The sequence below is a fragment of the Manacus vitellinus genome, unplaced genomic scaffold (genome assembly GCF_001715985.3).
Source record: "Manacus vitellinus isolate BGI_N305 unplaced genomic scaffold, ASM171598v3 scaffold_4_pilon, whole genome shotgun sequence".
Taxonomy (NCBI): domain Eukaryota; kingdom Metazoa; phylum Chordata; class Aves; order Passeriformes; family Pipridae; genus Manacus; species Manacus vitellinus.
The window spans coordinates 31,767,294-31,793,880 of record NW_021940604.1 but is presented as its reverse complement, the minus strand read 5'-3'; the positions used below and the strand labels follow the sequence as shown (position 1 = coordinate 31,793,880).

Here is a 26,587-nt window from a genome sequence, read left to right as displayed (position 1 = left end):
TTCAAATATTCTGCCTTCTGTCGCTCCCAGCATCCCTTCTCAGTTCCAACTCCTTCTGTTCCTCAAAGCGCCCATACAAACAACTTACATTCTCCCCATATTTCCCATGGACCATCACTGCAATAACCTTTGTTCTTCCCCACATATTCTACCTTTTTTGTCTGGTAAAAAGCTAAGTAAAAGGTAACATGGCACCGGAAGTCTCTTGGTCATTGATAGGTAAATGTGATTAATGCTTGTTCTTGCTGTATAGTGAGCAGGACACTGAGAACTGGAAGAAAGAGATATATTAGTCTGATCACAGGCCCACAACATTCCCTGGATGAGGAGCAGAAAGTCCAGATTTTCCTACTGAAGTGTGAGGCAAACACATGATTTGAGAAGACTGCTTTGAGAGTCTTGGGCTCATCCCTAACTCACATCCCTGGAGGTAAAGGCAAACTGTTGTCCCATCCTGCCCTTGTGCTGCATCTCCCCCCTAGAACAACCATTGTACTGCTCACAAAGTACCACTTGGCCATTGTGCACATCCAAAGACTCTGAACCAGGATCACAAACAGCTGAATTATAGATTTAAAAAACAGCTTCATTAAAATAAAGTTCTACATCCTAATTCTGCAGCTTAAAAAATATTATAAGAACTCATAAGAACTAATGGGACTAATGTAAGTAACCATGATTGTTAAGGAAAAGAATTTCTGAAATTGTTTCCAATTAGAAATGTATCTGCAACTGCTCCCAAGAAAAAGTCTTTTTCCTACAAATAGCTTGGAGAAATTCAGACATATTAACAAAATGTTCGATACCTCTGAACCCAGCTGAGAAAACTTATTTAGATTTCTAGACTGTCTTTTATTAAAAAAAAAAAACAAAAACAAAAACCAAAAACAAAAACAAACAAAAAACCCCCCACCAAAACATTTTTTCACTGCGTAGGAAAAAACTAATTCATATGCAGGGCTTTCAAGCCTACAAACATGTGTTACGCAGTTGCCATTGAACTGAAGTGCTCCTAATTTCTGAAGATTGAGAAACATACTTTGGTGCTTAAAATATGCACTTAGGAGCAGCACAAATTATTACAAGGCAGTAAAACAAAGAGATGCTAAAGCTGAGATATGAACTATTGGTTAAGTAAGTCTGGAGAGTCTGAAGAATTCAGAGGCATCTAAGAAACTTCTATGAATGAATGAAATAGATGAAACTTTGACAAATGCAGGTCAGGAAGGGAAGATGTGTAACTCCCAGATGAGAAAAGGTGCTTTAATAAAATCACTTCAACGGTACTTAGTGTCTCAAAGATTATCAGGATTCCTTTGTTCTCTGGAAAAACAAATCAAATCTACCACGTACTGATTTCTTTATTGTAGATGTTTGATATAATTCCTGTATAAAGTCTGGAAATTTTAAAGCAGGCTTTTTTTAATATATAAATATGAGTCAACTGTCCCTGTATTTATAAAGAAAGACAGGTAGATGTGATTTGTAAATACTCCTAAGAGTGCTCAGGCCAAGAGAAACTCCTGGATAAATACCAGACTACCAAACGCCTGCCAGTTGTGAAAGGCATTTTCATAGCTGAGAGAAAACAGAAGAATATAAACACTGAATGGAAAATATACAAGAACACAAAATGGCTGCAACCTTTGTACCACTCCAAAACACAATCCAAATGCTTTCCAACCTCATGCAAACAGTTTACATGTGTTGTATTCAAGCCCCTCCCCCAGCACAACCTGTGCCTAACTACGGAGAGATGGCCATGATGCCCTGATTAAAAGATGACAACAAACAAAAGCAAATTATTTCCCTTCAAAAAAACTCTTTTAACTAAAAGAAATTAATAAATGCTGCTTTTAATGCTTGGTGTTCTAAATTACTAATTCAAACCACCTGAGGAATCAAAGATCTGCAGTCTTCATTAAATATCAGCTTTTTGTCTAGTTCAGTGATTTGATCAGAATAGACACACATTGATGTTCAGTAAGTATTTGATCAGCTTGAAAATAAAGTAGTTAATGAATTCCAAATGTTACACGATGAAACGTTGTCACATCATTGAAAGCATATCTGTAGACAGTAACTTTAGAGGCTCAAAAAATGGGGAAGACAGGTCCCTTGGCTAAGCTCAAATCCTTTAGTGTCCACAGTTAAGTCAAAAGGATGACGGAGCCCAGCCCAGCTTACACAGTTTTAAATAACTCATTACTTGACAGTGAAGTCACCACACTGCTTTAATTCCATGTAGTCAAGCAAGTTTGTGTTATTTCTGTGAAGGTTGGTATGACAGGAAGAATGCCGAAGGGCATTCTGGGAATTGTAGTTCCTGGCGCAGTATTGCACATGCTCCATGGCGTACTTGGATGTGATTGGTTGAAGATCCCATGTTTCTGTTCAAACTACATATATAAGGTGGTGTTGTTATCAATAAACTTGATTCTGTTGCTTGGAACCACAAGCGATGGGGTCCGTGCCCTCAATGCTGCACAATTCTTTCATTCCTCTGCTTTAAAAATTAAAATAAAGAAAAATTAATGTGTTTTAAGACACAATCAGATCAGTGTATTCCAGAAACTTTTCCTTTAGAGAGTTAAAGAACTAAGTAGGAATGACACTTCTTAATACTTTAGGACTGGTTAGCCAGAAGTAGCTGTTTTTATTGTGAAAATGTTATTATACAATAATTTGTCTTTTATGAAAATGTCACTTGAAGCTATATGAAGTAGAAAGAAAATAATTATAATCAAAATTACTTCTGAAATATTAAGCTTAACTGTCATAACAGACTGAGAAGCAACTAATATGCACCCATTTAAATAGTGTTAGATTATGTTATATACTAAGGATTTTAACACTTGAATGCAAATCAGGTTTAGAAGGTTTACCTGTATACAGAAATGAATCTGTTAATATGTTAATAGAAAACTGCTTTTTCCAAAAGTGCTTCTGAACTTCAAGTTAAGGCAATGTTTATACTGGACTTCTTTGGTAATTACTGCGCTAAACATCTTCTCCTCTTACACTTTAATTTAGCTTTATATCTCCAGCTTCATTAAACATCGTTTCACAGCTATACTAACAGCTTTTCTCAATATTCCATTAAGCAAGGAGAAAACTATGAGGACATTTTATTTATAACTAACTTAATTTAAATATTAATCCTATTAATATTTGATAAATGAAGTTCAGATTACAGCCAAAACTCCGTGTTTATAGCTATCAGAAGGTAGCATCCACAAAACTACTCACTGGTCTTTCCTCCTCTACCACCCTGCACATAACTGTAGGCAGCAGAAACCTATTCTTGGTCACTTCAATTTGTATTTGTCCTTTCACTCAATATTATGATCTAGAACTAGAAACTCCACTACTTGGATCTGAAGCAAAACCTCAAATTGTTGGCTAATGTGTATATGGTCCAAAATGGACTAACTAGTGTCTGCCTTCAATTCTAAACTCTACTTTTGGCAAACTGAAGTAACTGTTGAAAAGCTACGTAGTCCTACCTTCGAGACAAATAAGTCTTCTAACAACAGAGATATAGCACCCATGGTCAAAGGAACTGATGATTGTCCATGGCTGCTACTTGAAATATTAGATTTATATTGGTATTGATTATTTTGGAAGTTTCTTATTTTTTTTATCATCGCTGTCTACCATTTATAATCTCATTAAGTATGTGCTGTGCAATTCTTCTGAAAAATTAACAAAATAATAGAAACAATCAAGATACTTCCATTTGTCTTCTGTTGCTGTATTTCACTCTCCTTATTTCACCTTGTATCATTAACTTGAACTGAGATGGCCTCAGCATGTACCAACAGTGTAAGCTGTCACCAGGAACTATTGTATTTACTCCTCCAGATGAAATTTTCTTTCAAATTAAACTTCACAACTCATAAACAGCCTTAAGTAGAAACTCATCATCATCATGGCTAGGCTTCGTGAACGAAGATTTGGGTAAGTAGAAACTAATATAATGGAAAAGCTCATGCCTATAAAATTTTTCCTCAGCCATACATTGTTAATTTCCACCTGTCGAGAAACACAGATAAACAAACCCAGAGGTAAGAACTAAATAGCTTCAACCAACTGTCCAGAAAGACTGATGAGAGCTAGGTTAAATTAGAGTTTCACCCTGATCTCCAAAATACCCTATAAAATATGGACTGAAATCAATCTTCCTTTGTTTCCATCCACCTTTTTGCCCAAAACAATCAATCACTTCCTCTTGTGTGATCAGCAAATCTTTCTCTTCCTGAAGTTTTCAACGCAATCTTTCCTAAAAAAGTTAGCTTGGCACTAAGTCCAAAAGTTATGTTTACCAATGCAGACTGTGGTGACATGCAGTCTAACTTAGGCAAAACAGCAACATGGGTGCTCTAGGTGCTTAATAACGCATGTCTCCAAAAAGCACCTGTTTCCCACATGGCAAATGGAAACAGATTTGAAGCTTTGCATGCATTTATAAAGCTAATTTAGGAGGACAGGACTCCCTATCACTTGCTCTGCTTCACTAAATATATGTAGTACTTGGGCACTTCCAATACAAGTTCCCTTACAAGATCATACACTGCTCTGTATGTTTTCAGGTTCAGACACTCTTCTTGAAGTCATTACACTACTACGTATCTGAAAAATTCAAACATTCCTTAAATAAGAACATTTGAGGTCATTAAATAAGAACATTTGAGGTCATTAATGCTGCTTATTTCTGCTATTCTTTCAGACCTCTCTAGGTATTAATATATCTAACAGAAATGCACTGTTTGCAATGACGAGCCACAGTGTGGACTGTGAAAGGCAGGAGCATGTTTAATTCTGGTTTATTTATTAAATTTTATTGTTTTCAGTCAGCACTAATTAAAACTTAGAAAACAGAATAGAAAAACCTTTGGACAACTGTATTGCTAGATATCATGACAATGTTCAGATGACGCTTTCTGTGTGTACAAACAATAACCTTTTAAAAACTATTCTACAGTTGATAACATTTCAAATTTTAAATTTTAATATTCACTTTCTATTGTATGTTTAACATAACACTATCCAAATGCATATCCAGGGAGCTGTTTAAGACCTCAGTTCTTACTTCACAGCTACAGAAGTTGCTGACAAAGGCTGAAAGGATGAGTCTGAAGTAAACTGTTGGGACAACCAAGACAATACAGAAGCGCTCCTGGTCTGCTCCTTTACTGGTTTTTTGTTTTGTTTTTTTTTTCTTTTAGCCTCCTAAAGCAACGCTTATTATTCTTCTCTTCCCCCAGTGACACAACAAATCTTTGAAAGACTCTTAGGGATATAATCTTTCTTCTAATCTTCCTTTGACACTTTTACTGTGAAAAAAGCCCTGGCTGCATGAAGACAGTGATGTTGGAAAAAACATTAAATTTCAATGCATAAAGTGCTAAGTGTAGTTTCTTCATTGCATGATTTGTTTTATGAGCTCTTTACATGTATTGTACATATCAGTAAAACCTTCTCTCATTTCTCAAACCTGAGGGCACCAATCTCTCTTCACCTTTTGTCCTTTTATTTTTACTACCTCTTTCCCAACTTGAATTTAAGTGTAGTGATCACTTCAATTTACACCAGAGAGAGAAGGAAGTCAGTCTCAGAGGACTTATTTCTTTGTGGGTAGTTAGTTTGTGATCAAAGGCTCCTAGAAATCCCACAAAAGTTGGGTTGGATCAGCAGGAAGTATTCAGTGCTTGAAGTCTGACAGCAGAAGCATCCCTGGTGTAACAAAAGAATCTCCATGAACTGAGCAGCAGTGCTCTTGGCTGACTCACTACAATAACCCAATTTGAAAAATGGGCAATTTATCAGTATTAGAGACCACATTTGCAGAAGCTACAACCTGTAAATTTAAGGCTTCATCATAATATTGGTTTTGTTAACATTTTTCATAAACTATGATGATAACCAGTATACCAGGAATAACATTTCAGCAAATAACCTCAGAGCCCAGGATGATTAATGAAAACCACCAATCCTAAACAGAAAGATGCAAAAACATATTCCAAAATGCTTATTGATAAATGCCAATCTTGAAAAAAAGAATGAAGCCTTACATCAAAAGGCAATCAGTAGGCCAGAGCTTTAAGCTAATCTAAACGTAAGAGGAAATGTACAAGTACTAACTAAGAAATTGCAGCACGCTGGTCTCAGACTTAGTCTAATTTCTCTTTATAATTCCAGAGCTAAAAAGCCCCTAGAGCTGAACAGATATGCATGAAAAATGATGCACAGAATTGCCAGCGGGATTTTTTTCTACATGTTGCCAAACGTATGTTACACAAAATTGTCATTAAGGGCTAGCTTATTACATTTTACAGGGCTACAAATCTCCTTGAATTAAATATTCATGACTCTTGCTTGAATACTGAATGCTGGGGTATTTTGTAAGAAGCAACAGAAACTAGTCTTTTCAACTACATATTGTAATATATAAATTATAAAATGATGATTTTTAATCATGTTAAGTTCATTATTAGCTGTGGACATTAAAATAGCAAATCACATATTTTACATCCATAGTTTCACAAGAAAACATCCATACAACGTGAGAACAGTCCAACCAGTAGAACTCATCATGTGCTTGCTTCACTGTGCTTTTACTTTGCAAGTAGCAAGCTGATGTGCTTGGAGATGAAAAGCAAAGTGGGGAAAAATGTATATTGAAAAAAATCAGTATGTATTTTCTCTTTCAAGTCTGCTACAGGACTAATACAACTTAAAACTGCATTTTCAGGAGAGTAATTTGGATAATGAACAGGGAAAAATCCTTCTCTAAGAACAAGAAACATAGCATTCCAAAGAAGAAAATGACAGGATTCTGCCCACTCTCTGTAAGAAATTAATCCTTTTAGTTCTCACTTAGGAAAGAGGAAGTCATCAAATGGTTCTGGGTAAGTAAAGAGAAGAAGAAATGTAGGTTTTATTTTAAAAACAGTACTCAAAAAACTCCAGTTACTGTGAAATTAGTTGTTATCCTTCTTAGGAATCAAATTCTGCCATTAAAAGCAGTTGTTCTGATATTGGTTGTTAAAATTGCCTTGTAACCAATTTGAAACCAGAACCAAACAACAGCTTCTGCCTCACAAATTTTTTCTTTATCCCTTCTACAGCGCATGACCACACAAACACCAATCAGACATGCAACATGAGATCTCTGCTGCTGGAAGGGAGCTTTCATTCTGTTACTGGCAGAAGGGTTACAGACAGACTTATTTCTCCTTTCCCTTTTCTTAAATGTTTCTTCTTTAATTATACCAAATGTTAAAATGTTAATGTAGCTATGTTGTGAGCAGGAAAGCAGCTGAAGGGCCAAAGAATTAGGGGAGGGGGTAAGAGACAATTACCATTTGCAAAAACAAATGTCATCAGGTTTAGCTGCTATTTAACAGTTTAACATTTTAACAAGGGGGAACAGAAAGAATGGTTAAACACAGCTTTTCCATAAACAAGTATAGAATGTATTTAAAAAACAGAATTATACTTCATAAAAAAAAGAACTGCAACTCATGTTGCTGTTGCAGAACAGCATCTATCAAGTGAATTGAAATGTCTGATGTGCAGTCACTGGAAAATTCTGGAAGAAAAAAGCAGACAAACCTGAGCCAATGCAGGAGAAGTTTCTTTCAAATCTGATATCCCTCTAAAAGGTTTTACAACTTATTTAGTTTCCCATGCATCCTTTTTGCTAATGTCAAAAAAAGACATCAGTCCATTCTTTAACCTCTACAACATAAAGCTTTGTGTCTCTGTCACAATTGATAATGACATAGAGAAAAAATAACATCATTGGTTCAAGCAAGAATCTGTGATGATGTTCAAAAGATAGTTTACAAATCTCTTCCCACCTCCAAGATATAGAGAGTTTATCATTTCAATGTGTTAATAAAATGCAGAGATAATAATAGGCATGCTAGTATGAACTCTAAGCTAATAAACTAGATTACTGTCAAGCTCCATCCTATTTGTAATACAATTTCAATAGAATCCTTCAAATATTTTCTTATAGCAGAGTGAGAGGAGAGATACAGGCATGGCAGCAAAGTGAACAAACCCACCAGTCACTGATCCAGTTGGTACTCCAAAAAGAGAGCTACACCTCTCTTGACACCACGAACAGTAAGTACCATGCTCATTCTATCAGCCATCTTTTAAAAACCTTTTCTATTGTATCCTTAGCAGAAGGAGAACATGATTTTTATAAATCAAAATCATTCAATCGGCTATTTGTTGAAATAAATTATTCTAAAGTGGGGACAAAGAACATGACCCTTAGAATTAGCAGATGGGGAGTAAGTGGTACTGGTTTTGGCAGAAAGATCTAGAAATTCAGTTCAAGTGGAAAACAAAGACATCTTGGCTAAAATAAAGTTGGAACAATGATTATACTGGAAGTTGGGGGAAGATATTAGGTGAAGCACCATTCCTCATTTACCAAAACACCAAAATAGGTGGACCAAAATTTTACTTGCATTAAATAGACAACACTTAGGTTATTAGGCTTCTGAGAATATTTTCCCCTCTGCTGCACATGTGAATTTGTGCTTTCAAAATGTGTGAAATTGGTAAAAGCTTTGAAAAAAGTGGGTTTCAAAAGAGGTATCAGCTCAGGTCCTGACAACCGTTTATAACTGTTGCAAACACATTACAGAATAATATGCTCCAAGAAGGTATCACAAAGAATCAGAAGTTTTAGACTCCCACTTGCAACTGGGGGTAAAAAAAAAGACCATTAAAAAAACAAACCCACTCTAGGATACTAAAACCTAATTAGACCATAAGAGTAGTGTACAAAGGGAACAACAGTCAGCTGTTCATTAGGAACAGAAGGAAAGCAATTCTGTCTTAGGGTTGACAGAAGAATACTGAATGGTGTTTAACTCACTGCATCCCTCCTCTCCAGCAACCTTTGTACAGGAGAGAATAGGTCACACAGTGGTGTTCAGCAAGCAGCATTGTTCCCTGACTCCTTCTATTCCAGCACCTGGGGATCATACCCACCTGTATTTAAGTAAGCATAATCTTGCAGAAGAGAACTGTGACCATATGTCACCACAGTCAGAAATGCAGGAGTGCAGTCAAAAGCTGCCAGCAGCTGACCATGACATTGCCCTAACAGTTCCTAGAGAAACGCCCCTTCATTAATAGCTACCAAGACTTTCATATCTCAAAAGCACTTCTTTCATCCTAAGAAAAATTAGCTTTTGCAATTTACCCCTGGGCCAATAACTGATTCTTAAACAGTGAGTTACATCATGACTTGATTTAAAATTTTACTGCTATTCAAAATTCCACTCCAGTACAAGGCAGTTCTCACCCTAAAAAAACATTAGCTATACAGCTAAACATAATCTTTTTCTAAAACCAGCAAAATTCTACTTTACTTCTTTAATAGCTGTAGGCTTTTTTAAGCAACCAAAATGTATACAAACAGACCAGTATATATGCAATTAAAATCAAGCTGGAATATCTATTCTAGTAAAAAAATACTATTAAAAAAAATTGCCTTCTGCATGATACAAATTTTAATAACTTTTTTCATTTCCACTTTTTTCCTGGCCAGTCATACTTCTAAGAAATTAATTCATATATGTTTGCAGTGAGACACCACAGAGTTTCAGAAGTAATGGGATAACATCCACCAAATTTGATAGAGGACAGAACCCTACTTCTTTTGAAGGCCTAGCAAAATATGCATGCAAATGTCATGGAAACAGAAGCTCTCTCCATAGTAACATCGTCTGTGGTACTGTAGCTAACCACTTTAATTTCTAACATGCTCCAAGGAATGTATTAGCTTAAATCCAGTTTTCATTTAGTATCTGTTCCATAACATTCCACATATCTAGCAGCTGTAAAGATTTATTAAAGACATTAATAGTTCACAAGCATGCAGTATCAAAGCCAAAGTCAAACATAAGCATAAGGGCAAACTAATTAACTGTGACAAAGTAAGTCTGAGTAATACAGCCTTTTGGAAAAAAAGCCAAGAGACTGATGGCACCATAAAGAATAATTATATTAGAGCTGGTTTCCATTATACTCTCTGACTTCATGCAACAATTGTCAGATGTGCAAGAGCATCTTGCATGAAACGCATAGAAGGAGCTACAGAATAAAAAGACACAATTCATAATTACACCTAAGCAACCCTTACCTGCAGCTATACAGAATTTTAAATTTTTTATCAACCAACCCAGCAACCAAAATTCTCAAAACCATCTGAACAAAGACTCTTACTAGCATTGTAGCTGCTCTCCATGCAGATGGACCAACATAGTGCATGGCAATCACAGCCATGGGAATGATTTTCAGTGAACAATTTATTTGACAAATTACGTTCTGTTTGTAAACTACCTGTATGCAGTTCATGACTCTGAGAAAAAAAAAATCCTGATTTATTCTACAACAATGCTTGCTAGCCTATTTTCTGATCTGATGACCAACGCTAGGTTTCAGTTCCCTGACAAGGCATCTGTGCCATCCAGAAACTGAAAAGGGTCAGTAGTGCAAATACACAAAAATACATTTCCCGTGACATTTCTGCAAGTAAAATATCAGGTCTTGCATAAACAGGTACAGCAAGCATAGAAAATACATCTTATCCTGCAGAAGTCTTTTAAAATGTGAACAAACAATCACAAAATTACCTGGCTGTTCTTGTTCATATGCAAATTATAAAATGTTGCACTCATGTTCTTTACTAGTTCCAACATTTCAATGAAATGTAAAGTTTAAACTAAATTTGTAACAATGAAAAAGCACCATGACTGTATTACTTAATCTGCCTGAAAATAAGAAAAAAACCTTTACCAAAATCTCTTATCTGAAAAATTACATAGAAAATCTTCAGGTTTGTTTTTACACCTAATCTAATAGAAGGGAGAGGTTTATTTCCTACAGTCTTCATAGATGGAAATAGTACTGTGCTCTATATTTGAAAGAGTTCTACTCAAAAAATCAAACATATTCTTCCAAAAGCATGTTAATCTGAAGCTCTGGAAAAAAAAAGCATCGAAGGTTTCAGAAATACAATATAGCTGACATAGTACACTATATAAATGTATAGTTGTCTAACAGAAAAATCTGTATTACTTAACACTGATACTTTTAAAAAATATTCTGTAAATAACAAACAAAGCAATAACACTTGAGTCAACTTTCTTTGTCTACTGGCCTTTGAACCAGCTGGGGGCAGGGAGAACAACCCCAAAAAGCCAAATCTGGTTTTGCTTTGCTTGACTTTAGCTGATGCTGAGAGCTGCAAAGGAGTATGCTGGCTAAAAACTAGCAAATACTGACCTCTGCCATTCTCATCTCCAACTAAACTTACATTTTTCCTCACCATCATATGCATCAGACATCTTGCAGAACAGATTTAGATAGAAAACTAGAACTTTATACATGAAGGCAAAAGGAACAACATTGCAATTCTTGTTTTGTTAACCACGCAAATTTTTTTTCCCTTTTTCAAGCTCATCCTATGAGCACTGGATCCTGTGATAAACTTACATTTGTTAAACAGTTGAGTGTTTCCAAAACTATTTAGAATTATCTTTCATTCTTCTATAGTTCCTTTTCCTCATTACCAGCAGAACAAGCCATATTTTCCCTTAACAACAGCAAAATCAATTCACTGTCTGACAAGTCTCAAAGACACATTTTAATTGCTCTCATAAGTTAAAAGTTCTCTCTAGAGAATCTTGTGTTGCATAAAACACGTTTCATTACAGTGCTTGAATGAATATACAGATACTGGATTTCTTGGGATTTCTAATGATCACTGCTTGGAAACAAACAACCTACTGCTTGTCAGTTCAAACTTGTCAAAACTTTCAGATAGGACGTAACAAGTGTACTAACTGTTTCTTTAATGAACAATTCAAAGTGTACAGAACATCTGCAATTGGAAATCTGGGATACTTCCAGCTAAGATTCCTAATAATTTTCCCCTTTTGGAATGAACCAGTAGACACGTTGCAGTTGTACATTCCTCTATTTCACGGACAGCTTCTAGAGTAACACGTAGAAAATGTGAGTTTCATTTCAGAAACACAAATAGCAACCTTAAAAGAAAATAAGCTTTTGCATTAGGAATATCTGCACTAATTACATAAGAAATTTTCATCAGGTTTCTGATCTCTGACTTCTACAGTCATGGCATGAAGTCCATCACTGTCCTTCTAACTGTACTCAGAAGAGTAGAAAGTACTAACTTGTATGATACAATCACATCTAAATCATTCAGCACGCATGTCAGTGGAAGACAATGAAGTTCTCTTAAAAGCAATTTATAGCTTTCATATCAAGCTCAAGACTTGCATTGTTAATGGACTTGGTTCTCTATTTTGGGAATGTCAAAGGCTAGGAGAACTAATGAATGGAACAGGGAGTACAATCACAACTGAAACTAAAGTTACTGTCAGTCAAAACAAGACTGAATTATCACAACTATGTTCTGTTGTACCTCTTCAGAGGTACAGAACACTATTCTGCAGGCACCTCTGAGCCTTGCAGAGCTCCTGTTTTGCACAGTACCGTGCATATGAATACTTTAATATGTGCTGTCACCAAATATACAGTTACCTTTAAATGTTTATCTAATAATACATGCTACCTAATTATTTTTATAATTAAAAAATTCAGTTAACTTTTAGTTATATTTATCATCCACTTTCAATTTCACTGATTTTAAGAACAGTGACCCAGTAAACATCTCAAATTATGAATAACAGAGCAATGTAGAGTAAAACATTCTGCTTTTTAAAGAAAGTGTCTTGAACTGTTTTGTCCATCCAGATACCACAATACAAGTGCTGATACACCTCTGAAAGCCACCTTGCTTTCTCACATCTTCGGTACATGTGTCATTTTCCTGAAATGCTTGACTACTGCTTACACCAAAAGATCAGGAAGAGGATCTAGCAAATAGTCTGCCTTATCCAGATACCACTATTTTTGTTTTACTACTATACTCCTGACTAATAAAAAGTACAAACATTGTACAAAGGATCTTCATGGAAACTTAAGAGGTCAGTTGGTTGTCTTGTTCTAGTACGTACAGAAGACAGTACTGGGAGAAAATAATCACAACATAGTTCTTCCAGATATTTTGCTAAATCTTTTCGTTTGATAGAAAGGGTATAAAGGAATCATAAGAGGCACTCTTGTTTATGGATATCTATGCTGGGATCTGAAGAAAAGAGAGTGTTGACAAAATATGTACCATTACATTGTCCGGTTTCCAAGTTCATTCCTGATCTAATAATTTCTCAATCCTGGAAAGATTCGTGTAAAATTCAGGATGAGTTGACACACTGCCATGAAGACAAGTGGCCACTTCATTAGCCTATATTAAGCATCAAGAGATGAATCAACTACTCAGATGATTCAGCAAACAGTTCTCACTGATTTAAAGCAGAACCTCTCCTAGATTTCCCTATCTGGCCATAAAAGAGATTTGTTTTTCAAAACTGATGCACAACACATATAAATCGATACAATTTGTGGAACAGAGACTTACCCTTTTAAAAGCAGTATGTTTTGCAAAAGCTGAATGATTGAGTTGGTATTCTCACCCGAAATCACATTTACAGCATATATTCCTAACACTTATCTATTTATTTTAGTTAGAAAGTATGTGCAATCTGACATAATTAGGAGCATAATAGCAAGTGCATTCATCAAACTCCCTGACATCCAGCTTTGATATGAAGAAGCTATGCAAAAATTGTATTTGAAAGCCTTTATGAATGATAATTCTACATCTTCAATTTCCCAACATTCAGAACAGCAGCATCCAGAAAAAGCCTTTTTTTTCTTCTCCTAAACAACACATGCACAGACACCACCATATTAATGTCAACTGACAATCTCAAGGATGACTAGTACACATAATGTAAGAAAGATCTTTCCTAATGCCACTGGCAGGCAGAATGATTAAACTGCACAACAGAAGTTCAAGAACCTATTTAAATAGGGCCCATAAACACAGCCTGAGAAATTAGAGAATGTCAGGCAGTATAGCAAAGAAATGAGATAACATACAGTTAAAACTAACATTCTCTTTAGGTAATCAGACTCAAGGCAGTGACATCTATTCACGCAGACACAAAAAGGAAGTCAGATTAAAAAGTTTTGGCAAATAGCAAATAACTTTGCATTTCAATCTAATGTACTAGAGGACCAAGAGCAGAAAGTTAAACAAGAAAAACTTTTGCTACAACCTTACTATATTCAGAGCTAAACATTACTCATAAAGGCGGGGGGAGGGGTTTTGGTCATTTTTTTTCAGCTGTGGATGCAGGAGTTTGCACCTGTAAGAAATGCTCAGATTTCCTGAGGTGGGAATTATCTCAGGTTCTTGGAAAGTGGAAATCATAAAAATTTGCTGTGTTCAAATATCATGGTAGTTGTATCTAGGAGTCTCAATTATTTAATTAAATGAGCTGTAATTAAATTATTAGACCTTACTTACTGGTGTTTAAGTTAGCATTTCTGCTGTTACTGTTTCTTAATTTTCTATTTTTCTGTTTTTAAAAAAATACTAGAAAACAAATCACCTCAAGACAGGAAAGACAAACTTGAATCGGTATAAGAATTTTATTTGTATGGTAACAGAAAATCTCTCAAAGAAATGCTGTGTATCACTAATAAATTTGAGTATGGTCATAAAGCAGATAATAGAATGGTGTATTTGAGATAGGACTAGCTATTTAAGAGATGAATTGCAAGGAACATTGCCATGGAAATTGAATATAACAACTATTCATAGGCAAAAAAGAGTTGCAAAGCTCAGTGGCATTTCAGGAGATTGACAGCAAGTTCTCTGTCAAAGGAAAACCTACAACTGCACAAAAAGACATGACAACACACATAAAAGCACACTGACATGACAGCAGCATATCCTGACTAGTAACAGATTCAGTCATGAACATTCCTCTTACAGAAGAAATCACGTTTAGCAAAGAGATATTCTAAAGATACATAAGAGGTTTTAGTAGTGTGGATCAGCAGTAAGACTGATGAAAATTTTTCTCTCCAGATTCTCCTTCCTTCTGCTGCAAACTCTAGAGAAAAACAAAATCTTAGCATCTGTTCACAAGTTGTATTTGTGTTCCCTGGTGCAGCGTGATAGGACTTGTGGGAACAGTTCAAAGCTGAGCCAGGAGAGGTTTAGACTGGACATCAAGAAGCATTTCTTTACAGTGCATTTCTTTACTTCAAAAGGCTTCCTAAAGATGTGGTTAATGCCCCAAAGTTGTGAGTGTTTAAGAGGTTTTTGTACAATGCCCTTAACAGCATGCTTTAACTTTTGGTCAGCCTTGAAGTGCTCGAGCAGTTGGACAGGCTGATCGTTGTAGTCTCTTCCAACTGAAAGGATCTATTTCATTCTATTGTATTCCATTGCCTCCAAATCTTACATGAATCAGCGCAGAATTAGAAAGCTAAATCCAGAAATTTATATATTTCTTAGAAGCGAAAATCTAAGTTATCATATGATTCTTCCTAAGCCTTTATATATCAGCTTCAGTATTGACACTATATCTGAGACTATCTAAAGCCATTACTTGCTATTGCAGTAGAAATATGTAACAATAATTGATGCCTCATCACTGGTAAACAAGATGTCTGAGTTTCAGAAATAAGCCAGCAAGTGGCTTGGCCTATGTCTAAAAATTCACAGACCATTTGATAAAACGTACACTATGGAAGAAAAGGCTTATCAATTACATAGGGTTATTTAGGAAAAACTGGCACTGCATAATGAAAAAAATAATGGAGATACTTTATTTGGTGGCATCTATTGGAGATATTTCATTCAGTGTTAACTTCAGTGACTTTGGGTGAACTTTTACAGAGACAGAAAATAATACAGCCTATTATACAATGGGAATAGCACAAATAATTAACAGGCAATCAAGCATTTCAGATCACTACTAAGTCTGCCAAGGGAAGGGGAGGAAGATATATTAACAACTCATGCAATATTAGTCAGTTATAAAAATCTGTCCATTATTCTTTCATTTTAAAGGCTAAGTTTTATATTAGCATTCAGTATGAAAAGTTATATGTTAAATAACTCGGCAATTCTTTAAAATAACATTTATCCTAGAAGAACAGAGCTTAGCAGCTGCCCTTCATCCTTCCCTGTAAAAATCCCAAATCCACACAACTGGACTTAATTCCACATCCAAAATAAAAGCAAGAAGTACCAAACAGAAATCAGACTGAGCCAATGCCAAAACATCACAGAGCTCAGGAGGCAAAAACAGAACAGAAGATAATAAATTGTGATACAAGCTTAGCACAGATGTTCAAAAACTGTCCTTAGGCCTTCCTAACTGATGGTCAGCAAGCCATCTTTTAGTTGGCTAGAGTAAGAAAATAATTCCTAAATGCTTCTAGGGAAAAGCAGTAGTTTAAGCCAGAAAGAAAGCTGGTTATTAAGAGATTACTAGCATAAAAATTAGACAATCTGAGATGTCTAGCAAAGGTATGATTTACAAGGCAGACAATAAAATTAATTTCACTGATGAGTGAGCATAGGTCAGAAAGCCAATTCTGCCATCAGAAGAGGCCATTTCTAAGATTTTCATTAAAAACACACAGGCTGGCAAACTGAAGTGTTCTAAAACAAATGTAAGAAGTGTGCTGTTTTGAAGTAATCTTTCGAAAAAAAGGACTGGAAGTTTCCAGTCTTTACACAAGCACTCAGAATCTGTGAATAAGGCATTTGGATTTTACCTTCAAACTAATTCACTCATTGTCTGGGGCATGATCCCAGAGTGAAGCTTCCTGCTGAAGTTTCACTCCTAATTAGCCCTTAGCTGTGGTCCCTGCTCTGCCAACCTGGTACAGGGATCAGAAATCTGATCAGATGGAACAGAGCTGACTTAGGCATATGGGAGTTATAGTGGTAGCATCTTAAATGGATAGAAAACGATGCAGGGAAAAGAAGTGTTAGGAAGAAGTAACATAGATAAATCAAAAGGAATGTGGGAAACAGGCTGATGGATAAAGAGAATGCATGAAAAGGAATAGAGGAAAGGAAAAGAATACAAAGGGAAGAAGAGAAATAATAGTAAGAAAACATTTGGGAGTTGTTAAGAGTATGGTAGGAGGTGCATAAGAAGCACACATCACATTAAATTACCTACAAAGCATTCTTAAATCATAAACTAGGCAAAAGTCTCCATCACTTCCACTAAACATGCTCTTCTCATGATCTGTGAAAGCTTTCAGACTGAAAAGAGAGGAAGGGGGAAGAAGGAGGCCTCAGTCATTGCCTTGCTACTGTCACTTTGAAATTATGCACTTGTATACCCGAGGCAATAACCAATATAAGGAATTTGAGTAACTGGTTAATTAGGTAGGAATAATACTGCTCAGTTAGCATGACCTTGCAAAATAAACTAACCTGCATAGACAGAGAACAATCTCCTTACTTATCATTGCTTCTACCATCACCAGTCACAGTGCAAAACAATTTCTGCTTCAGTATAAGAACCTGGCTATTCATAATATGAGTTTAGATAGAAAGACTAACAGAAGCAAATAAACCCTCTTATATCCAATTGAAAGCCTAGATGCAGAAGTAAAACTTTTTCACAAATCCCTTTTTATTAAAGCATGCCAATCTCTCAAAGCTGAACTAATACAGAGACACTTGATGCCAAATCTCTTCAAACCAAAGAGAAGAGTGAGAAAACCCAGAGCTCTTAGAGGCTAAAAGCATAATTCATATTCACAGATCATTTGAGGTATTTTTATTACAAATCAAAACTAAACCACACTTAAAATCAACAAAATATTTTTCTCCATCCATGTTGATTTCCAGTACAAGTGCTGCCTTATAGCTAGTGGGGAATATATCCATATACTCAGGTCTAGATACCTTTGCATAAGAGCACAGACCAAGGGAAACATCTCTGAATAAATGGGGTAGGTGAGAAGAGGAAACATAGAAAAGACTTTCAAACAGACTAAACTAATCAGTAAGCTCAATATTTTTTATATTAAATAGCTATGTTCTGCATTTTGCTTCAACTATTAAAAATATGGAAAGTGTGGGTATTTAAAAAAAAAAAATTGCCTGTAAATGGTGACATTCCACTCATCTTCCTCTGCTGCCACTTAATCATTCTTTGTGATTTTGCTCCAGTTCCTGTCTACTTTTGTGTTCGTCTCTTCAAAACACACATGAGACTTCAGGAGCTCTCAAAAGGCATTCTTAAATTCCCTGATCTTCTAAAATGCAGTATCATTTCTGGTTTTTTTCCTATAAAATTCCTATCAATTATGTCAATAAAAATAGTTGTTAAGAACTGTTTGCTTCTGGATTTGCCATGGTCTCTTCTCTTGAGACAAACTGGTTTCTACCTCAATCAACAAAAAGGGGTTGTTGTTTTCTCTGTGAAAAGTAATACATCATGCATTTAACTACAACAAAAAAATTATTTCAGCTAGTATTCTCAAGGGGTCATTTAAGCACTGTTATACTGTTGCCCTTGTACTGTTGTCTATTAATTTATTCCCTCTGTACAACATAAAATAAAAAGCAGTATCAGCTATCTCTATCAGCCTCATCCTTTTCATACTTATTTCCCAATTGACAGGTCTACAACAATATCTTTTGCTCTAAATATATTATTTATATTTTTTGAACTACAAAAGTCATCACACTGAGAAAACTGCACATTGCTTCATCCAGGAAAATCAGTTTAATAACAGATGAAACAAACTCACATTCCATAAACTGAGAAATACTAAATTTTGAACATTAAATTAGACTAAACAAATATATTAAAGATGAAAAACCTTCATAAGCATCTTTCAAAAAGAAAATTAGGTTTCAGTTGGGTTATAAATTTTTCAGTATGTTAAATTAGAAAACACAAGTTCTAGAAACACAAAACATATCACATATTGATTTCCTGTAACAACAGCAAAAAGACATGTTCTTCAGAAAATCCATCTCAACTAGAAAAGGCAATTTCAAATTTATCTGTAGTAACTCTGCATAGCTTAACCTCTAATATTCAGGAAAGTGCTTCTGAGAAACCTTTACAAATTGCTTTAGATTTTACAATATCATCAGGACTTCTTATGAAAGTATGAACTTCCTTTACCCTAGTAGTTTTGCTTTAAATTTGAAATAGCTATATAATAAAAAAAAAAAAAAAAGATATGTGGCCTCATTGCTTTATTGGTTTGTGGATAACAGCTGACATAGTACTTGAAATAGAGAAGCTGATCTTATTTCCAGGCTGAAGTATCATCATTCCTTGGTAAGATCTACAATATAGGAAGTAGACCAGGAAAACTGTTTTAACTGGAAAACTAAATGCATGTATTTTCCACAAATAACTGTAAGGATAGAAATATCTGCCAAATTTGAAATAATCAAAAACAATTCCTTATTTGATTCAGTCGACACTGGAGGGAAGGGATGCCATCCAGAAAAACCCTGACAGACCTGAGAGGTGGGCCAGTGCAAACATCAAGGCCATGTGCAAGATCCTGCACCTGGGTCAGGGAGAATCCCAAGCAAAGTATAAGCTGGGTGGAGAAAGACCTGGGGGTGTTGTTGGATGAAAAGTTCAACATTAGCCGGCAATGTGAGCCTGCATTCCAGAAAGCCAAACATATCCTGGGCTGCATCACAAAAAGCATGGCCAGCAAATCAAGGGAAGTGATTCTGCCCCTCTACTCTGCTTTCAGAGACCCCACTCAGAGTGCTGTGTCTGGGTCTGGGGCCCAAACAAAGAAAGACGTGGACCTGTTGGAACAAGTCCAGAGGAGGGCCACTGAGACGATCAGAGGGCTGGAACACCTCTCCTATGAAGACAGGCTTAGGGAGTTGGGGATACTCAGCCTGGAGAAGAGAAGGCTCCTGGGAGACCTTATAGCAGCCCCACAGTACTTAAAGGGTCCTACAAGGAAATGGAGAGGGACTTTTGACATGGCCATGTAGTGACAGGACAAGGGGGAATGGCTTCAAACTGAAAGATGGCAGTTTTAGATTAGATATCAGGAAGAAATTTTTTACTGTAAGAGTGGTGAGGTTCTGGAACAGGATGCCCAGAGAAGCTGTGGATGCCTGGAAGTGTTCAAGGCCAGGCTGAATGGGGTTCTTAGCAACATGGTCTAGCAGGGGATTGGAACTAGATTATCTTTATGGTACCTTCCAACCCAAACTATTCAATGACTTACAAGCTAAGAAAAAAATTCAGGATGGATGATGTTAGAGTCATGATCTCTGCCAATAAACAACACACATTGCAGTGCTATCCACTGTATCAGACTCAACAGGACCAGTAATAGGATGGATGAGGCCATCCTACTGACTTCCTTTAAAGCCACCTGTGCAGCTTTAGAACCATTTACCTTTTTTTTTTTTCCTGGTTGTCTGCAGTTCTTCTGCTGACTTCTCCCTAGCTCACTCATATACCTTTATATTGGCAGACACAGCTCAAGAATTTATCATGCTTTAATTGCACTAAGACAACATAAGTCACAAATTTTAATGAAATTTTAATGTGTGAGCATCCTTGAGAAAGCAAAATAATACGACAGCTCAAATCAATGGTTGAAAAATTCATGGAACTCATGCAGTCATAGAAAAATCTTCCTTATTTAGCAGCACATCATAGTACATACGCTAAAAAAAAATGAGCTGATTTCTGAAAACTACCACCATGGATTAATAAGAAGTCACACATACTACAAATGAGATAGCAACCAGTTGAATTTTAGTACTTTGAGGAACTGGAAAAGTCAGAAGCAACACTGCAAAGTTAATCCTGATCGAAAAAAAGATTAGTGAGTAGATGGGAGGATGAGTGGAGAGGGAGAATGAGAATTTCATCTGTGAATGAAGGGAGAAAAATCTATTTTTACACTACTTACTCCTGTAGGCTGAAATATCAGTCCATCCACTTCATGGCTAACTTCTCTGGCAAAGTTTCCTTCCAGGAGCTGTAGAACAAAAGGGAAAGAAATCTTTTTTCCATAGAGAAATATTTCATTTGTGATGACTGCACATCCAAGCAGATTATATCCTTCTACTGCAATCATTTGCTAGTAAACTCTACCCAAACTAGCACTTGGGAAATGCCAGCATCAACAAAGTAGCAGTTCTTACAAGTTTTTACAAGGAATACTCAACACTAAAACAAGTTCAATTCAAGGAAAATGCCACTGTCCAAAAAGAAATACTTAGAAACCAAGATGGTTCTATACACTGAAAGATGAAGAAATATCAATTCTAATATAGGACACTGAAGTAATTTGTAGGCAAATTTAAAAATCCATTTGCCACTTTAACACACATTTAGCACTTACTTTAGATTGACATTATCTACTGAAAAATATTTCAGGGCATCATTCATGTTTCAGGACATTCATATTTGACAGACTTCCTAACTAGGGCAATAACCCAGTAACACAGCTACACAACTATAAAACAACTCTGAATTAATTTGAATCTTGAATATTCTGTTCTACACTTTCAAAGACTGAATTCCAGACGGAGGTGAATACATCCATCAAGATGCATTTACTAGAGAAAAAATATCTAATTAAGCAAACTACTGAAACCAGCTAGTCAACAGTTATGAGAATTAATTATATACTTCCATAATAAATTATGACCTGCCTAAGGAAAAGCAAATAACCAAGAAGAATTACAGTTGATAAGTAACAGCAAAAATTAGGTGAATTACAAAAATACCTCTTTATTATTTTCAATTTATAATTTACTGTAGAGACAAAGAATCTGTCCTGAAGTTGTAGCTGCTTTTAGTAATATTTGAAAAAACTTTGGTGTATAAGTAACCATACGGTGATAAAACATAGCAAATACAGAACTCAGTAAATCACAGTCAATTTTAAAAGTATCATTTTGGCCTGGTCTGCTAATTTTGTACTGTTTCCTCTCTAGAGTCCAACTTAATGACCCACTGATCAAATTATGACTAAATTATTCAAACGAAGTCAGTAAAGAGCAAAAGTATGAAAGGAGTTGAAAATTAACATTTGTATCCTACTGTGGGCTGTACAACTAAAAGTAATGCACTTACATGTTTCTATGGATCAAAAGCCGATGCCCAAATGTTTCAAACAATAATAATCTAACATATTTCACTAAAACCCATAACCGTTTGCACAGAATGACTGATCATTTTGCTATTAAAACATAGCTTTTTTCTTATGCAGTCATTAGCATATTTGTGTCTATAGCTCCAACAACAAATAAAGCTCTCACTACTCAACGTTTAGATACAACTTAATTGAAAAAAACACACTACAAGAGTACTCTCAAGTGATAAAATACTTTAAGAATATTTGATTCTGAGTAAGAAATCACCCAATGAAACACTATTTTTCAGGAGAGAAAGCCTCTACTTGAAACTTGGAAGTTGTAGTTCACGTTTACCTGTTGTTATTTTGAAATTTACAGTGGAAGCACACAGTGGAATGAATCTGCCATCAGATGTCTTCATAAAATAACAATAAAATGATCCAAAGTCTTTCATAAATTCATTGTTAGTCTTTGCTTCATCAGAGCAATGAATGCACTGGAAAAATTCTTAAACAAATGTCAAAAAGTTTTTAAAAATGTGAGTTTTTTTAATTTCTACACAAGCTAAGTTTCTGTGGATCACTTGCAAGGTGACTACACAGTTCCAAAACTGACTGGCCAGTGAAAAATCTGTAATAAGAATACGCTTCAAACTCACAAAAACATGCAAAAACTATTTCATCAAATTCAAGTACCAAAACACCTCTCTGAATAGTAATATTAATTAATAACTATTTAAAAAAACAAAACACAAACTTCGAATTAGCTGAGACTATACTTTTTATAAATTTCTAGCTAGCTTATTAAAAGGTCCTAACCAAAGTGGTAAAGAGAAACGAATCACCTCTGTTTCTGCTTATTTGAAGTTATTAAGGGAACTATAACTTGAGGACACAGTTACTTTGGTGCTGGAGCTTGTCATGGCTAGGCTTCGTGAACGAAGATTAAGGAAGGTTCTACGCTGGAGCTTACACAACTGAATTATGCATTCCTTCCCAAAATAAAACTTAAGAGTATAGAAACAATTTTTTATTTTGGAGTATATGGAAAAGCATAACATTATTATTGTGCACTGTTTGGCCTGTAGCTCTCTCCACTCTGGTCCACATGTAGTTTTAGAAAACTACATTAAAGCACTATTACAGCTTGATAAATGGAGAGGAAAATATAAATTCAAAATTTACCATTTCAGAAATGCATTCTAATATTCCTTTTCATTCACTACTTCACCTGAATTATAAAATGCAAGGGAATCCATCTCATCAAGCTGCCACCCAGTTTCAGACTAGAATATGTACTCAATTTGGAGGTCCACACTGTTGTCACTCAGACAGCTCTTCCAAAGTGTCAATTAGATATCAAAGACAAAAGGGTTTTAAAACCAGAGCAAGCCTCAACAGATAACTACATTTCTTTGTACTCCCAGTTATTCTACTTTCATTCTCAGTTATGCTACTTTCATTTTCATTAGGAGAATTACATGTATAACACACGAGAAAGGAATTTTAACTAGAAAAGATTTGCAATTTGGGGGAGGAAAGGAAGGGATGGAAATTTTCTCTGACCTTCTTCTCATAGAAATTTTCTTGAGAATTAAACTACTGTTTATATTTGAATTATATATATGTGAACAGTAGAATACATACGGTATAAAGTTTGGAATTACAGGAAAATGAGCAGAAGAGGAATATTTGACATACAAGCAAGTATTCTGGACAATAAAAAATAGGGGGTTTTTTTGGTTTATGAACTTACAATGCAAATATCATGGTTCATCTTTTAAAAATGTTGTTCAATATTCTACATGTTAAAATTTCTAATTAGCTTGAACAGAACACTTTTTTAATCGGTGCCATGATAAATGGCACACCTGTTTGACTGGGATGACTGCCAGGGATCAGATAAAGTGCAATGCATCTCAATGACATTTTATAAAAGATGAGTAAGTGATGCATGTGAACCAGTTCTTCTGGCATCCAATTCCTTGTAGGCTCGTGGCATCTATTTCCACTTGTGTACTCCTTTGTTCACTTATTGCAGTCTCCTGCTTCTCTGTGAACACTGCAATAAGCCATGTACTCGTACTACAGTTTATTATTTAAAACTTCTTACCTTTTAACAGAACTAAAAATTACTGCTACATCTAATAACTTTCCTCGAAGCAAAAGAATGGTATAATTGCATGGACTGAGTAGAGCTGTATGACGAGTAACAGTATTTATCCTTGCTCTTAAACCACTGAGATGAGGGGCAGCAGTATGTCACCAAAGCAGTACTAATTTCCTTCCCCTTACAAAAAAACCCCCAACTCATGGAAACACAACACACTGTGAGAGTTATGTAAATTCCAAAGCATAATAATGACTCCTCAAAGTCATACTGACTTTCTACAAAATAATTTGGCTACAGGCCTTGCATGCAACAATTATCAATCTCCTGTGTCACAATGGCAAATATTGCTATCCATTTTGTCCATATTCTGATTTCAAAACTGACGTTGCTTGTTAGCTTCATAAAATACTTGAGGGTACAAAAGAAATCCCTTTGAATGTTATAATACAAGACAAACATATGTTCATTTTCCATGCTTTTTCAATTTCAGAACTGCTATATGCTTCATTCACTACCAAGTCAAGCTAGAGCAACTCTGCCTGCGCCAGTCCCCATGCAGTTTTCCAGAGCCACCTTCAAATTACTGATCATCTCAACCCGTTCACTCTATGGAGAAAGCTGTGAAAGAGAACATGGTTCATTCAAAAGTACTAGTTACAAATAAGCTACAAATCAAACTGTCAGCCAGGATGTAAAACACCTCCAGACATGAGTCTACTGTCATTCCTAACTTCCCAGAGCCAAAATCTTCACCAACTTAGGTTTTAGCTTGGCTTAAAGGACAGACCTCACCATGAGCTACAAAGTAATTCTCACATCCTGGCAACTGTTGAGTTTTCTAAACATGAGGTCATAGATCTCTGTAGACACTACAGATTCTTTAAAATTACTACACAGTCTTCAGAAAAAGATTCACAAGTTCACCTTTTTTAAAAGAAAACAATTATTGTCTCTTTCCTTGCACTTCTCTAAAAGAGATGGACTATTCTGATTTTAAAATAGGATATCACTTCTCTTTTATTTCTACATGAATTTTTTTCATCTTGTTTGACAGTTTCTGTATTTTTTATTTTTACACGACAATCTCCTCAATAGCCCTGATTCATCTCAGTATACACTCTTCCATGAGCTCTTAATTATCCAAGTTCAATATAAAAATTATTTACTTTAAAACTGGTTGCTGATGTATTTAAGAAATCCCAGAAAAAGTTTTACATCCAAAGTGGGTGGTATGAAGGCTTTCAAAAATACAGTGGTTTAACAACAGTCAGTAAAAAACACTTGAATTTAATGCGTCTGCTATTAAGAGAAGTATTTTAATCGTATTTCTGCTAATTCACAAGATAGAATTTATCTCTATTGTTACACAAAGAAGTGTTTAAAGAAAGGATCTACGAATCACAAATCCAGCTGAAGAGCTGTATTTCTATTGGGTAACTCCCCTGGATTTGAGTTTTTAAAAAACAAAGAAACAAACAACTAAATACAGAAAAACTAAACCCCTTTTGAAAAAAACTATTTTCCTTAAAAATCAGAATTGAAATCTGGATCTCCCCTGTTATGGTAGAAGAAAAACATTTTGAAAATAACCTACAACATAAATCTTCATAAATCCTGATTTTGAATTACATCAGAAATCCTACAGAAAGATTTCTATGTTAAGGTCAGTTAAAACAATGTAAAAATAATCTGCCTCAGATTCACCCTAACTATCACGTTTCCACTCCAAAAAATCAAAATGTATCAGGCAATAATGGAGCCATCATCCAAACTACTAACATTCTAAACTCCAGCTTTCAAACATTACATTTTGAAAAGGAGGCCTCCTGGAAAAGAATTAAGCATGCTGTTGGTAGGATATAAGCTTCTGTTCAGGCTGCTTTGCAATGCTTGAAAATATTATCAAAAGGAGCTTAATGTCAGGTGAGGGAGGCTGGTCCTCTAAGCTATGGCTGTGGTCTCTGCTCCTTCCTTCTCACCAGAACCTATCTGGTTTCCCCTGTCCTGTAGCATCATGTCTTTTTTGGTTTGTTTTGTTTCTAAAAGCAGAGTAGGTATCAAGAACTGAACAGCTGCTTTCAGTCTCAAAACAAAAAATACCATCTGAGTGACTGTAAGCAGGGGAAAAGGTTTCATATATTACTTAAAAATAAAACTCAGAATCTCAAACTTTCCACAAATAAAAGTTGGGTAGTTCACATTTTAAGAGAAATAGAGCCCAAAACAAAGTGTTAAGAGAAGTTTTGATTTTGGTTCATTGACTGAGATTACTACAAATATACGATAAAATTTTCAAAACAGTCTTTACTGAGTGTGGGGGATTCATGGTTTTTGGAATTAAAGGCAGCACATACCTTCTGAAAAATGGGGGGG

General features: G+C 35.5%; 1 protein-coding gene across 1 annotated transcript in view; it reads right to left on the bottom strand.

The window, feature by feature from the left end:
* The window catches only part of RNGTT (RNA guanylyltransferase and 5'-phosphatase), a 174,664-nt gene that overhangs the window by 72,069 nt on the left and 76,008 nt on the right, over window positions 1–26,587 (bottom strand). The window contains exon 11 of the mRNA XM_029962821.1: window positions 20,929–20,997. Within this exon, the coding sequence (XP_029818681.1) occupies window positions 20,929–20,997 (69 nt within the window). The remainder of the gene's footprint in view (window positions 1–20,928; window positions 20,998–26,587) is intronic.